The sequence below is a fragment of the Manihot esculenta genome, chromosome 12, assembly GCF_001659605.2.
Source record: "Manihot esculenta cultivar AM560-2 chromosome 12, M.esculenta_v8, whole genome shotgun sequence".
NCBI classification, from domain to species: domain Eukaryota; kingdom Viridiplantae; phylum Streptophyta; class Magnoliopsida; order Malpighiales; family Euphorbiaceae; genus Manihot; species Manihot esculenta.
The window spans coordinates 1527690-1540530 of record NC_035172.2 but is presented as its reverse complement, the minus strand read 5'-3'; the positions used below and the strand labels follow the sequence as shown (position 1 = coordinate 1540530).

Sequence of the window (12841 nt, the reverse complement as noted above, 5' to 3'; positions counted from 1 at the left end):
ATTAAACAGAACCCATGAAGCCACTTTTAACTTATTGCTTTAATAAGGAAAATTGCACACAATGTTGCTTTAACAAAATAACAACATTATACAAACCTTTGAGGATGTCTTTGCCATTCTAAGATCAACGGCATAATCTGCATAGTTTGAATAGCCAAATAACCGAGCATATTTGTGTCGCAGTTCAACCTAAATTCAGTAAGATAACTTATTTAATGTACTTAACTTAAAAACATATTATAAAATGTTATAAATAAATAAATATACATCCCAAGGACTGAAATTATTAACACAAGATGATTTTGATACGAGTTCTATCACAATTTCATAACATTTGTCATCCTAGAATTGGCTAGTTATAAGTAAAGCTTTAGGCCATGCAAAACATCACAAGAAGTTAATTTTGCAACTTAAAATGGAAGATACAAATACTCATAACAGTTGCATGTAAACTTTTATGGAAAAACAGCTTTTAAAACATCTAAGTCTCACTAAAGTTTTTTGATAGGCTGTCAGGCTTGAAGGTTAATATGTCCAGTAATGGAGTCATAGCATCGAATTCAATCCAAGCAATTGCTTTCACATTTGACTTTTTTTTGCAAAATGTATGAGATTGAAATGATCATTGATTTATTTTTATGGTCCCTTCAAGCAGTGATCATCTAGTGTATTCAAGGTTCAGTTGTTGTCTAAGATTACCAAGAGACTAGATCTTTGGGAGGTTTCCCTTTCTTTAAGGGGGCACATCACTTATTCAAGCTTGTTTATCAACCATTCCTATAATCCCCACAAAAATGGCTAATAAGACTGAAAAAGAAATAGTTTTTTTTTTTTGGTTCAGAGTAGGAAGAAGTAACAAATACTATTTTGTCTATTAGGATTAACCATTTTAGTTAAAGAATATATTGTATCATGTACATTCTCCATCTTCTTTTATAAATTTTTTTTTCTATGAAAAAAAAGAAAGAAAGAAAACGATAACAAATTTCATGCTAAACTAGTAACTAGTCTTTCTATGACTTTTACCTCTTAAATTCAATAAGAAAATAAAAATAGTGAAGATTGATAGTGTTGACTTATTTGCTAACCCTAACTGATTTTAGGGATATGATTTGATTTGATTTGATTAGGATCCTTAATTATCTCTGTAATTATTATTTGATTATTTGCTTCCTGTTTAGATATAATTATTTGTCTATAAATAATTATATAAACCAATTGTAAAGATTAAGAGTGAAATACAAGAATTCTCTAAGTTCTCCCAAAAATCTTCATGGTATCAGAGCATTTTCCTGATTTTAGGGTTCAAATTTAATTTTTTCCTTTTTAGGGTTTCAAAACCCTAGATCTACCTTTTTTGGTACTAACCCATCTAGGAGCCTTTCTTCCTCTCACCGTCGGCACCAAGATTGTCGCCGGCCGATTGCCCAGCTCCGATGCCGAAAAAGCCGCACGTGAGGCTCACGCGCCTCCCTTTCCCGGCGAGTGACCAATCGCCTGACGCTGCTTCGCGGCTTCGATCAATTCGGCGACGATTCCGACCATCTTTCTGGCCTTCCCGTGCCACTACCCGGTCCTTTGGTGAATCGATTGGGCTCTCTTGTGTGTACAACCTTGGGTACCTTTTAATCTTTCACGGTTCACAAATCTTTACCATGGCAGAAGGTAAAAGGATCTTGATTCCTAACTCTGATTCCTCGTCCTCCGATGCCACATCTAACTTTGTAAAGTCAGGCAATGCTTCCTCTCTTAATAATGTTCCATGGATTATCGATTCTGGTGCGAATAGACAAATGACAAGCTCTTCTAAAGGCTTTCTCAATTATTTTCCTTCTCTAACCAAAGATAGTGTGAGAATTGCTGATGGCTCTTTTACTCCCATATTCGGAACAGGTTCTGTTATTTGCACATCCAACATTAAATTATCATATGTCCTTCATGTTCCCCACTTTCCTGTCAACCTTTTATCTGTCAGTGCTATTACCAATGCCCTTAATCATTGTGTTATTCAAGATCTTCACACAGGAAAGAGGATTGGCAATGGCAGGCTGCATGTTGGCTTATATATGTTGGAAGGTGATCCAGGTTCTTTGATATCTCAAGCCTGTTTTGGAGAAAATAAGGATGCCAATCAGGAAATAATACAGTGGCACAGACGGTTAGGGCATCCATTATTTTTTGCCTTAGAAAAACTTTATCCTAATTTGTTTGCTAAAACTCAATTTGATTCTCTATTTTGTGATGCTTGTGAGTATGCTAAACACACTAGAACATCCTATCCTTTAAGTTATAATAAAAGTCAAATCCTTTTGCGACTATTCATTCTGATGTTTGGGGGCCTACTCAAACTGTCTCCTTGTCTGGTAATCGATGGTTTGTCACCTTTATTGATTGTTGCACTCGAATGACTTGGGTCTATTTGATTAAAGCTAAAAGTGATGTTTTTTCTTGTTTTCAATCCTTTCATAAGATGGTTTGTACTCAATTTGATACTAAGGTGAAAATTTTGAGAACTGACAATGGAAGAAAATACATGGATAGTAGCTTTTCTGCTTATTTGGAGAGTAATGGGATAGTACACCAGACTAGTTGTCCTTATACTAGTGCTCAGAATGGCGTTACTGAGAGGAAAAATAGGCATCTATTGGAGGTAGCTCAATCTCTTATGTTTACCATGAATCTACCCAAAGCATATTGGGGAAATGCAATTCTTGCATCTGCTTATCTTATCAATAGAATGCCTCTCAAGACCCTTGACTTTATGAGTCCTTTGGCGGTTCTACAAGGGAAGAATTCATACGTTGTTCCACCCAAAGTATTTGGGTGTGTTTGCTTTGTCCATACTAGGACGACAGGAAAACTGGATCCCAAGGCCCTTAAATGTGTGTTTGTTGGGTATTCTCCAACACAAAAAGGATACAAGTGTTATCATCCTCTCTCTAGGAAATACTTAGTTGGTATGGATGTTACTTTCCGAGAAACTGAACCTTACTTCAGTACCACCCACTCACCTCTTTAGGGGGAGAATAATGAGCAAGAAGAGGTGATCCCGAATTCTATGATTCTGAATGATATGGTTCAATTAGAAAGTTTGAGTTCTAGTAGACAGGGGGAGATGTCCAATCAGGGAGAGAGAACTAGTCGTTTGGACAAGCCAGATTTGAGAAGGTATTCGAGGAGAGACAAGGCAGAAGAAGCCATTATGCAGTCTACTCAGAGTCAAGAATCTTCTTCTGGTAAGTTACCCAATCATGAATCTTCTTCTAGTGAGTAACCCATAACTCTTTCTTCTGGTGAGTTACCCACAACTCTTGAATGTTTCAATGACTTAGATAAACCTATTGCACAAAGAAAAGGGGTTAGATCTTGTACTAAACACCCTATTTCTAACTTTGTTTCTTATGAATATTTATCTCCTTCCTATAGAGTCTTTGTCTTGTCTATTTCCTCTGTGTCTATTCCACAAGATTGGAAGAAAGCTCTTGCAGATCCTAAATGGAAGAAAGCAATGATTGAAGAGATGAAAGCATTGGCTAAAAATGAGACTTGGGAGCTTGTCACTCTCCCACCTGAAAAGAAACTCATTGGTTGTAAATGGGTGTTCACAGTGAAACACAAAGCTGATGGCACAATTGAACGGTTTAAGGCCAGATTGGTTGCTAAAGAATTCACCCAAACCTATGGAGTGGATTACCAAGAGACATTTGCCCCAGTTGCAAAAATGAACTCAATAAGAGTTTTGTTATCTTGCGTAGCCAACCTGGACTGGGACTTGCAATAGTTTGATGTGAAGAATGCTTTCCTCCATGGAGATTTAGAGGAAGAAGTGTTCATGGAAATTCCTCCTGGGTTCGCTGATGAGAAGACACAAGGAAAGGTGTGCAGGTTAAAAAAGGCTTTGTATGGGCTAAAACAATCTCCTAGAGCTTGGTTTGACAGGTTTAGCAGAGCCATGATGTCCTTTGGTTACCAACAAAGCAATGTTGATCACATTCTGTTTATCAAACATCACAAGGGTAAGATCATCCTTCTTATTGTTTATGTTGATGATATAATGGTGACAGGCAATGACAAAGAGGAAATGACTCAACTAAAGAGGTTGTTAGCCCAGGAATTTGAAATCAAAGATATAGGAAAACTGTAATATTTTCTAGGTATCGAGGTGGCTAGATCAGAAAAATGAATTTTCATCTCCCAAAAAAAGTACATTCTGGATCTGTTGGAAGAAACTGGTATGATGGGGTGTAAACCAGCATGAAACAACCATAGAAAAACATGCAAAGGAGGCCTGGACAGGGCACTTTCGGCGGCCGAAAGTCCCTCCAGAGCCGAAAGTCAGGCAGGTTCGGCGGCACCTTCGGCGGCCGAAACTCCCAGACAGAGACGAAACTCATGCATGTTCGGCGGCACTTTCGGCGGCCGAAACTCCCAGACAGAGATGAAAGTCTCCTTTCGAGGGCAGGCTTCGGCAGCCGAAAGGCTTGCCTCCCCAGCCATGTTCGGCGGCCGAAAGTTCTTCGGCTGCCGAACCTGGTTTCTGCCAAAGGGCAGAAACTTGGCTCCTTTTGCACATTTCGCCTCCCAATCTTCCAAACATGCAACAAACCTATTCTACAACACACATACACAAGCATACATGTTCCTAGGGGCCTCAAACCATCCTAACCCCATCTACAACACATCAAGCATCCACATTGTTCATGAACATACATTTTTACCCATAAACATAACCATAACCTAAACATGCATTCTAACCCATAGATCTACTTAAAACTTACTTAAAACATGCAATGAGCTTAAGATCGGCTCTTACCTCTTGAAGATCGAGAAAGACGACCTAAACTCGGAGTTGGGAGGGATTGGGTTCTTGAACCTCCAAGCTCCAAAACTTTGCTCAAAAGCTCAAATCTTCAAAACAAAGTTAAAACAAATGAAAATCTTGAAAGATCTAGAGGAAAAACATCAAAGATTGGTGAGGGACGGCGGAGAGCTCACCTTGGCCGAAAATGGGGAAAAAACTCGCCCGTTTTCGGCTAAGGGACCCTTTTATAGTGGCTGGCCAGGCCACGTTCGAGGGCCGAAAGTGCCTCCGCATGCATGCCATGTTCGGCGGCCGAACCTGGACTTCCCTCACTTATGCCTTCGGGGGCTTAAAGCACTCCCGAAGTGCATGCATGTTCGGCGGCCGAACTAGAGGTTCGGCGGCCGAACCTGAGTTTTCCTCCAATGCTATTTTCATGCAAAAACTCATTTTCTTTCATGTTCAAAACGTAAAACACATTAAAACATTTTATAAAAACATGGTTCTTACCCTTCTAGAGGCCTCCGACATCCAAGATTCCACCGGACGGTAGGAATCCCGATACCGGAGTCTAGCCGGGTATTACATTCTCCCCTCCTTAAGAACATTCGTCCCCGAATGTTCCTCAACTAGCACATGCAAGGCATACAACATAACATACACATAAAACTCATAAGAAACTAACCTTAGAAAAGATAAGGGTACTGCTGGAGCATGGACTCCCGTGTCTCCCAGGTGCATTCTTCCATATTGTGGTGGTTCCACAGGACTTTCACCATCGGGATTTCCTTGTTTCTCAGCTTCCTGATTTGAGTGTCAAGAATCCGTACTGGCTGCTCAACATAGGTGAGATCTTCTTGGATCTCCACATCAGGCTCACTAAGAACCTTGCCCGGATCTGACACGAACTTTCTCAACATAGAAACATGGAAAACCGGATGGATTCTTTCCATTGAAGCAGGTAAATCCAGCTTGTACGATACATTCCCAATCTTTTGCAAGACTTCAAAGGGTCCGATATATCGTGGAGCCAGTTTACCTTTCTTCCCGAAGCGAACCACTCCTTTCATTGGAGACACCTTGAGCAATACCAGATCCCCCTCCTGGAACTCTACTTGCCTTCTGCGGATGTCTGCATAACTCTTCTGTCTGCTTGCAGCCGTCTTGATTCTTTCTCTGATTAAGGGTACCACCCTGCTGGTAATCTCTACTAGCTCAGGCCCTGCCAAGGCCTTTTCTCCAACTTCTTCCCAGCAAACAGGTGATCTGCACTTCCTCCCATACAAAGCTTCATATGAAGCCATCCCGATGCTAGCATGATGGCTGTTATTGTAGGCAAACTCCACCAAAGGTAGATGCTGCCTCCAAGAACCGCCAAAGTCCAGTACACACATTCTGAGCATATCCTCTATTGTCTGGATGGTCCTCTCCGACTGTCCGTCCGTCTGTGGATGGAAAGCAGTGCTAAAATCTAACCTGGTACCCATGGCATTCTGCAGACTCCGCCAAAACCTGGAGGTGAACTGGGGTCCTCTATCTGACACTATAGAAACAGGAACCCCATGCAGTCTGACAATCTCATCAACATACACCTGCGCCAACTTGTCCACAGAATAGCCACTCCTGACAGGGATGAAGTGAGCAGATTTGGTGAGTCTGTCCACAATCATCCATATGGAGTCCAATCTGTTGGACGTCGCCGGTAACCCCACCATATTCACCCACATCAACAACAATCGATGCAATGCGGCATATTCGTGAAACTAATGCAATCATCCTATTGCATAATCATGATGCATGAAACATGATAAAACATTTAATTTCTCAATTTAAAAGATTTAAGTTTAGTTCCACTCACCTCTGGCTGACTCTGACAACACCGAAGCAGCTGAACTCACTGCTGGGGTCCCCGGTTCCTCGGGTCCGAACCTATAAAGGTGGACTCAAATGAGGGACCAAACATACCTGAACATAACTATAAACTACTCCCCAAAAACCCCCTAAAACATCATGAAACAACCATAGAAAAACATGCAAAGGAGGCCTGGACAGGGCACTTTCGGCGGCAGGTTCGGGGCCGAAAGTCCCTCCAGAGCCGAAAGTCAGGCAGGTTCGGCGGCACCTTCGGCGGCCGAAACTCCCAGACAGAGACGAAACTCATGCATGTTCGGCGGCACTTTCAGCGGCCGAAACTGCCAGACAGAGACGAAAGTCTCCTTTCGGGGGCAGGCTTCGGCAGCCGAAAGGCTTACCTCCCCAGCCATGTTCGGCGGCCGAAAGTCCTTCGGCTGCCGAACCTGATTTCTGCCAAAGGGCAGAAACTTGGCTCCTTTTGCACATTTCGCCTCCCAACCTTCCAAACATGCAACAAACCTATTCTACAACACACATACACAAGCATACATGTTCCTAGGGGCCTCAAACCATCATAACCCCATCTACAACACATCAAGCATCCACATTGTTCATGAACATACATTTTTACCTATAAACATAACCATAACCTAAACATGCATTCTAACCCATAGATCTACCTAAAACTTACTTAAAACATGCAATGAGCTTAAGATCGACTCTTACCTCTTGAAGATCGAGAGAGAGACGACCTAAACTCGGAGTTGGGAGGGATTGGGTTCTTGAACCTCCAAGCTCCAAAACTTTGCTCAAAAGCTCAAATCTTCAAAACAAAGTTAAAACAAATGAAAATCTTGAAAGATCTAGAGGAAAAACATCAAAGATTGGTGAGGGACGGCAGAGAGCTCACCTTGGCCGAAAATGGGGAAAAAGCTTGCCCGTTTTCGGCTAAGGGACCCTTTTATAGTGGCTGGCCAGGCCACGTTCGGGGGCCGAAAGTGTCTCCGCATGCATGCCATGTTCGGCGGCCGAACCTGAACTTTCCTCACTTATGCCTTCGGGGGCCTAAAGTACTCCCGAAGTGCATGCATGTTCGGCGGCCGAACTAGGGGTTCGGCGGCCGAACCTGAGTTTTCCTCCAATGCTATTTTCATGCAAAAACTCATTTTCTTTCATGTTCAAAACATAAAACACATTAAAACATTTTATAAAAACATGGTTCTTACCCTTCTAGAGGCCTCCGACATCCAAGATTCCACCGGACGGTAGGAATCCCGATACCGGAGTCTAGCCGGGTACTACATTCTCCCCCCCTTAAGAACATTCGTCCCCGAATGTTCCTCAACTAGCACATGCAAGGCATACAACATAACATACACATAAACTCATAAGAAACTAACCTTAGAAAAGATAAGGGTACTGCTGGAGCATGGACTCCCGTGTCTCCCAGGTGCATTCTTCCATATTGTGGTGGTTCCACAGGACTTTCACCATCGGGATTTCCTTGTTTCTCAGCTTCCTGATTTGAGTGTCCAGAATCCGTACTGGCTGCTCAACATAGGTGAGATCTTCTTGGATCTCCACATCAGGCTCACTAAGAACCTTGCCCGGATCTGACACGAACTTTCTCAACATAGAAACATGGAAAACCGGATGGATTCTTTCCATTGAAGCAGGTAAATCCAGCTTGTACGATACATTCCCAATCTTTTGCAAGACTTCAAAGGGTCCGATATATCGTGGAGCCAGTTTACCTTTCTTCCCGAAGCGAACCACTCCTTTCATTGGAGACACCTTGAGCAATACCAGATCCCCCTCCTGGAACTCTACTTGCCTTCTGCGGATGTCTGCATAACTCTTCTGTCTGCTTGCAGCCGTCTTGATTCTTTCTCTGATTAAGGGTACCACCCTGCTGGTAATCTCTACTAGCTCAGGCCCTGCCAAGGCCTTTTCTCCAACTTCTTCCCAGCAAACAGGTGATCTGCACTTCCTCCCATACAAAGCTTCATATGAAGCCATCCCGATGCTAGCATGATGGCTGTTATTGTAGGCAAACTCCACCAAAGGTAGATGCTGCCTCCAAGAACCGCCAAAGTCCAGTACACACATTCTGAGCATATCCTCTATTGTCTGGATGGTCCTCTCCGACTGTCCGTCCGTCTGTGGATGGAAAGCAGTGCTACAATCTAACCTGGTACCCATGGCATTCTGCAGACTTCGCCAAAACCTGGAGGTGAACTGGGGTCCTCTATCTGACACTATAGAAACAGGAACCCCATGCAGTCTGACAATCTCATCAACATACACCTGTGCCAACTTGTCCACATAATAGCCACTCCTGACAGGGATGAAGTGAGCAGATTTGGTGAGCCTGTCCACAATCACCCATATGGAGTCCAATCTGTTGGACGTCGCCGGTAACCCCACTACGAAGTCCATAGCTATATTCTCCCATTTCCACTCTGGAATAGGTAGCGGGTTAAGTATTCCAGCCGGCTTCTGATGTTCCAGCTTCACCCTCTGACACACTTCGCAGGCTGACACAAACTGTGCCACTTCTCTATTCATAGCTGGCCACCAATAAACCCTTTTCAGATCTTGATACATCTTGGTGGCTCCGGGGTGAACGCTGTATCTTGCATTATGAGCCTCTCTCATAATGTCTCATTTTAGCCCTATGTCATCTGGTACACATAAACGACTCCCATAGCGGAGGATCCCCTTGTTGTCGAATCTGAACTCGCTGTCTTTGCCTGACTGAACAGTCTTGGCAATCTTCACTAACTCTGGGTCTTCATGCTGTTTCTGAGCCACCTGCTCCAGAAACACGGGTGCTACTCTCATCTGAGCAACTAAAGCACATGTACCAGACAACTCCAACTGTAGACCTTCATCAATGAGCTTGTAAAACTCCTTCACCACTGGTCTCCTCTCTGCCGTGATGTGGGATAGACTGCCTAGTGACTTCAGCTTAGGGCGTCTGCCACGACATTCGCCTTACCCGGATGATACTGAATCTTGCAATCATAGTCACTCAGCAGCTCTACCCATCTCCTCTGTCTCAAGTTCAAATCTCTTTGACTCAGGATGTACTGCAGGCTTTTATGATCTGTGAAGATCTCACATTTTACCCCATAGAGGTAGTGCCTCCACATCTTGAGTGCAAAGATTACTGCTGCCATCTCAAGGTCATGTGTGGGGTAATTCAACTCATGCTTCTTTAGCTGTCTAGAAGCATAAGCAATCACCCTCTCATTCTGCATTAGTACACAACCCAGTCCCACACGGGACGCATCAGAAAAGACTGTAAAGTCTGCATCACTAGATGGCAGAGCTAACACTGGTGCCGAAGTCAACATCTTCTTAAGCTCTTCAAAACTCTCTTCGCACTGGTCAATCCACATGAACTTCTAATTCTTCCTGGTCAGTCTGGTAAGAGGAGCTGCTATTTTCGAGAAGTCTTGAACGAACCTCCTGTAGTAACCTGCCAAACCCAAGAAACTTCTAATCTCTGTCACTGAAGTGGGTCTAGGCCAGTTAGCCACAGCTTCTACCTTCTTGGGGTCTACCTCTATACCATTTTCTGACACCACATGCCCCAAGAATGAAATGCTCCTCAGCCAGAACTCACACTTGGAGAACTTGGCATACAAGCCATGCTCCCTCAAGGTCTGTAGAACCAACCTCAGATGATGGGTATGCTCCTCTGCATTCCTAGAATACACTAAGATATCATCTATGAAGACAATAACAAAGTGATCCAGGTATTGGCTAAACACTCTGTTCATGAGGTCCATGAATGCTGCAGGGGCGTTGGTTAACCCGAACGGCATCACCAGGAACTCAAAATGCCCATATCTGGTCCTGAAAGCTGTCTTTGGCACATCTTCTTCTCTGATCCTCAGCTAATGATACCCAGATCTCAGATCTATTTTGGAGAAACAACCCGCTCCTGCTAGCTGGTCGAATAGATCGTCGATCCTTGGCAATGGGTACCTATTTTTGGTAGTGACTTTGTTCAACTGCCTGTAGTCGATACAAAGTCTGAGGGATCCATCCTTCTTTCTTACGAACAAAACTGGAGCACCCCAAGGTGAGGTACTCGGTCGGATGAAGCCCTTGTCTACCAACTCCTGTAACTGCTCCTTCAACTCTTTCAATTCTGCTGGTGCCATCCTGTAAGGAGGGATAGAGATCGGTTGGGTTCCAGGCATCAATTCTATCTCGAACTCTATCTCCCTAACAGGTGGTAAACCTGGCAGCTCGTCTGGGAACACATCTAAGAACTCACTAACCACTGGCACCGAGGCGGGCTCTCTAACCTGACTGCTAAGCTCTCTCACATGAGCCAAATACCCCTGACATCCCCTCCTAAGCAACCTGCGAGCCTGAAGAGCTGATATCAGACCTCTAGGTGTACCCCTCCTGTCTCCCCTGAAGACGACCTCTGACCCATCCTGACCTCTGAACCTGACTACCTTGTCCCTGCAGTCCAAGGTAGCACCATGGGTAGATAGCCAGTCCATCCCTAGAATGACGTCAAAGTCTGTCAAATCTAGAACCACCAGGTCGGCGGACAAGCATCTTCCCTCAACAAACACAGGACTACACTGGCAGACTAACTCTGCCACTGATGGATCACACTTGGGTCCACTGACCCAGAGAGGACACTCTAACCCAGAGATCATCAACCCCAACCTCTCAACGGCTCTCGGTGCAATAAAAGAATGAGATGCACCAGGGTCCATCAAGGCATAAACATCTGAACAACCAATGACTAAGTTACCTGCCACCACGGTGTTAGATGCATCTGCCTCCTGCTGTGTCATTGTGAAGATCCGTGCTGGAGCTGATGGACCTTCACCTCTGAAACCCGCTGAAGAAGAGGCTGCCCCTCTCCCTTTGCCTCTGCCACTGGCCTGAGTCGTGGCTGGAGCTGCTGGCTGTGCTACACTACCTGAGGCTGTCTGCTGGGACTGAGCCATCGGGACTGCTCTTGGACATTCTCGAGCCATATGCCCCTCCTGACCACATCTGAAACAGGCGTTCGTCCCAAACCGACATACTCCTCTGTGCGGCCTACCACACCTTGCACAAACTGCATTATCAGCACCAGAGCTTTAGCCACTCCCAAATCCCAGACTAGACTTTGCTCCAGAACTTGTTCTTCTTACCCTTGGCCTTACTCCATCTCTTACTGCCTGAAACTGCTGCACTCAAGGTAGAGGGATCTAACCTTCCCCCACCCGGGGTTTTAGAACCGGAAGACTGTGCCACTGTCTGCTTAACTGTCCCCTGAATGATGGCACTGGCCTCCATTTTCCTAGCCATATCTTCTATGGCATGGAAGCTCTCCCTGTCCACGGACTGAATCAAGAAGGAATACCTGGAATGAAGTTTCATGACATACCTCCTTGACTTCTTCGAGTCTGTATCCAGACTCTGTCCAGAAAAAGGGAACAGCTCCAAGAATCTATCGGTGTACTCCTCTATACTCATATCATCTGTCTGCCTCAACTGCTCAAACTCTATCATCTTCAGCTCCCTTGAACTATCTGGGAAAGCCCATCCTGCAAACTCGTTTGCAAACTCTTCCCAAGACATGCTGTCCACCCTCGGATTCACATAATTCTTGAACCACTCACGGGCCTTCTTGTATTTTAATGTGAACCCAGCCATCTGAATGGCTCTACTGTCATTCGCCTCTAACTCCTCTGTAATAGTCTTGACCCTCTCAAGATACACAAACGGGTCATCACCTGACTCAAACTGGGGAGCACCCAGCTTCATGTATTCCGTCATCTTGACCTTGCTCCCACCAGATGAGCTAGGCTTAAGCAATTGGGTTTCTGGAATTGAGGTTTCTGCTGATGGTGGAGGGGGTGCAACATTTTCTGTGGTAGGATTCGCTGGATTTGGATAGTAGGGCGGAGGTGGATACATTGGGTATTGTGAATATGGTGGGTAGTAGGGTGAGTATGGCATCTGTGTGGAATAAGGGGTGAAGCTAGGGTAATCCGATGTACCTCCCATCGAATACCCGGGATGTTGTGAGAAGTGTGGGTAGTGAGGTGGCTGAACAAATCCCGAGGCCTGAGTGCCTCCTTGGGACTCTCCCATACCTTCTTCTGACATGCTAGCTCCCAAACTGCCATCCCTTCTCTGCTCTACATCCATATCATCCCC

At 44.5% G+C, this 12841-nt stretch overlaps 1 protein-coding gene across 5 annotated transcripts in view; it reads right to left on the bottom strand.

The window, feature by feature from the left end:
• LOC110628853 (probable thimet oligopeptidase) overlaps positions 1-12841 on the bottom strand; it is a 31804-nt gene that overhangs the window by 4747 nt on the left and 14216 nt on the right. For all 5 annotated transcript variants that reach the window (XR_002490127.2, XR_002490128.2, XM_021775672.2 and 2 more), the window contains exon 8: positions 97-189. Coding sequence is in view for 3 of the 5 variants with exons in the window: in XM_021775672.2 (XP_021631364.1) it covers positions 97-189 (93 nt within the window). In the remaining 2 variants the exon portion in view is untranslated. The remainder of the gene's footprint in view (positions 1-96; positions 190-12841) is intronic.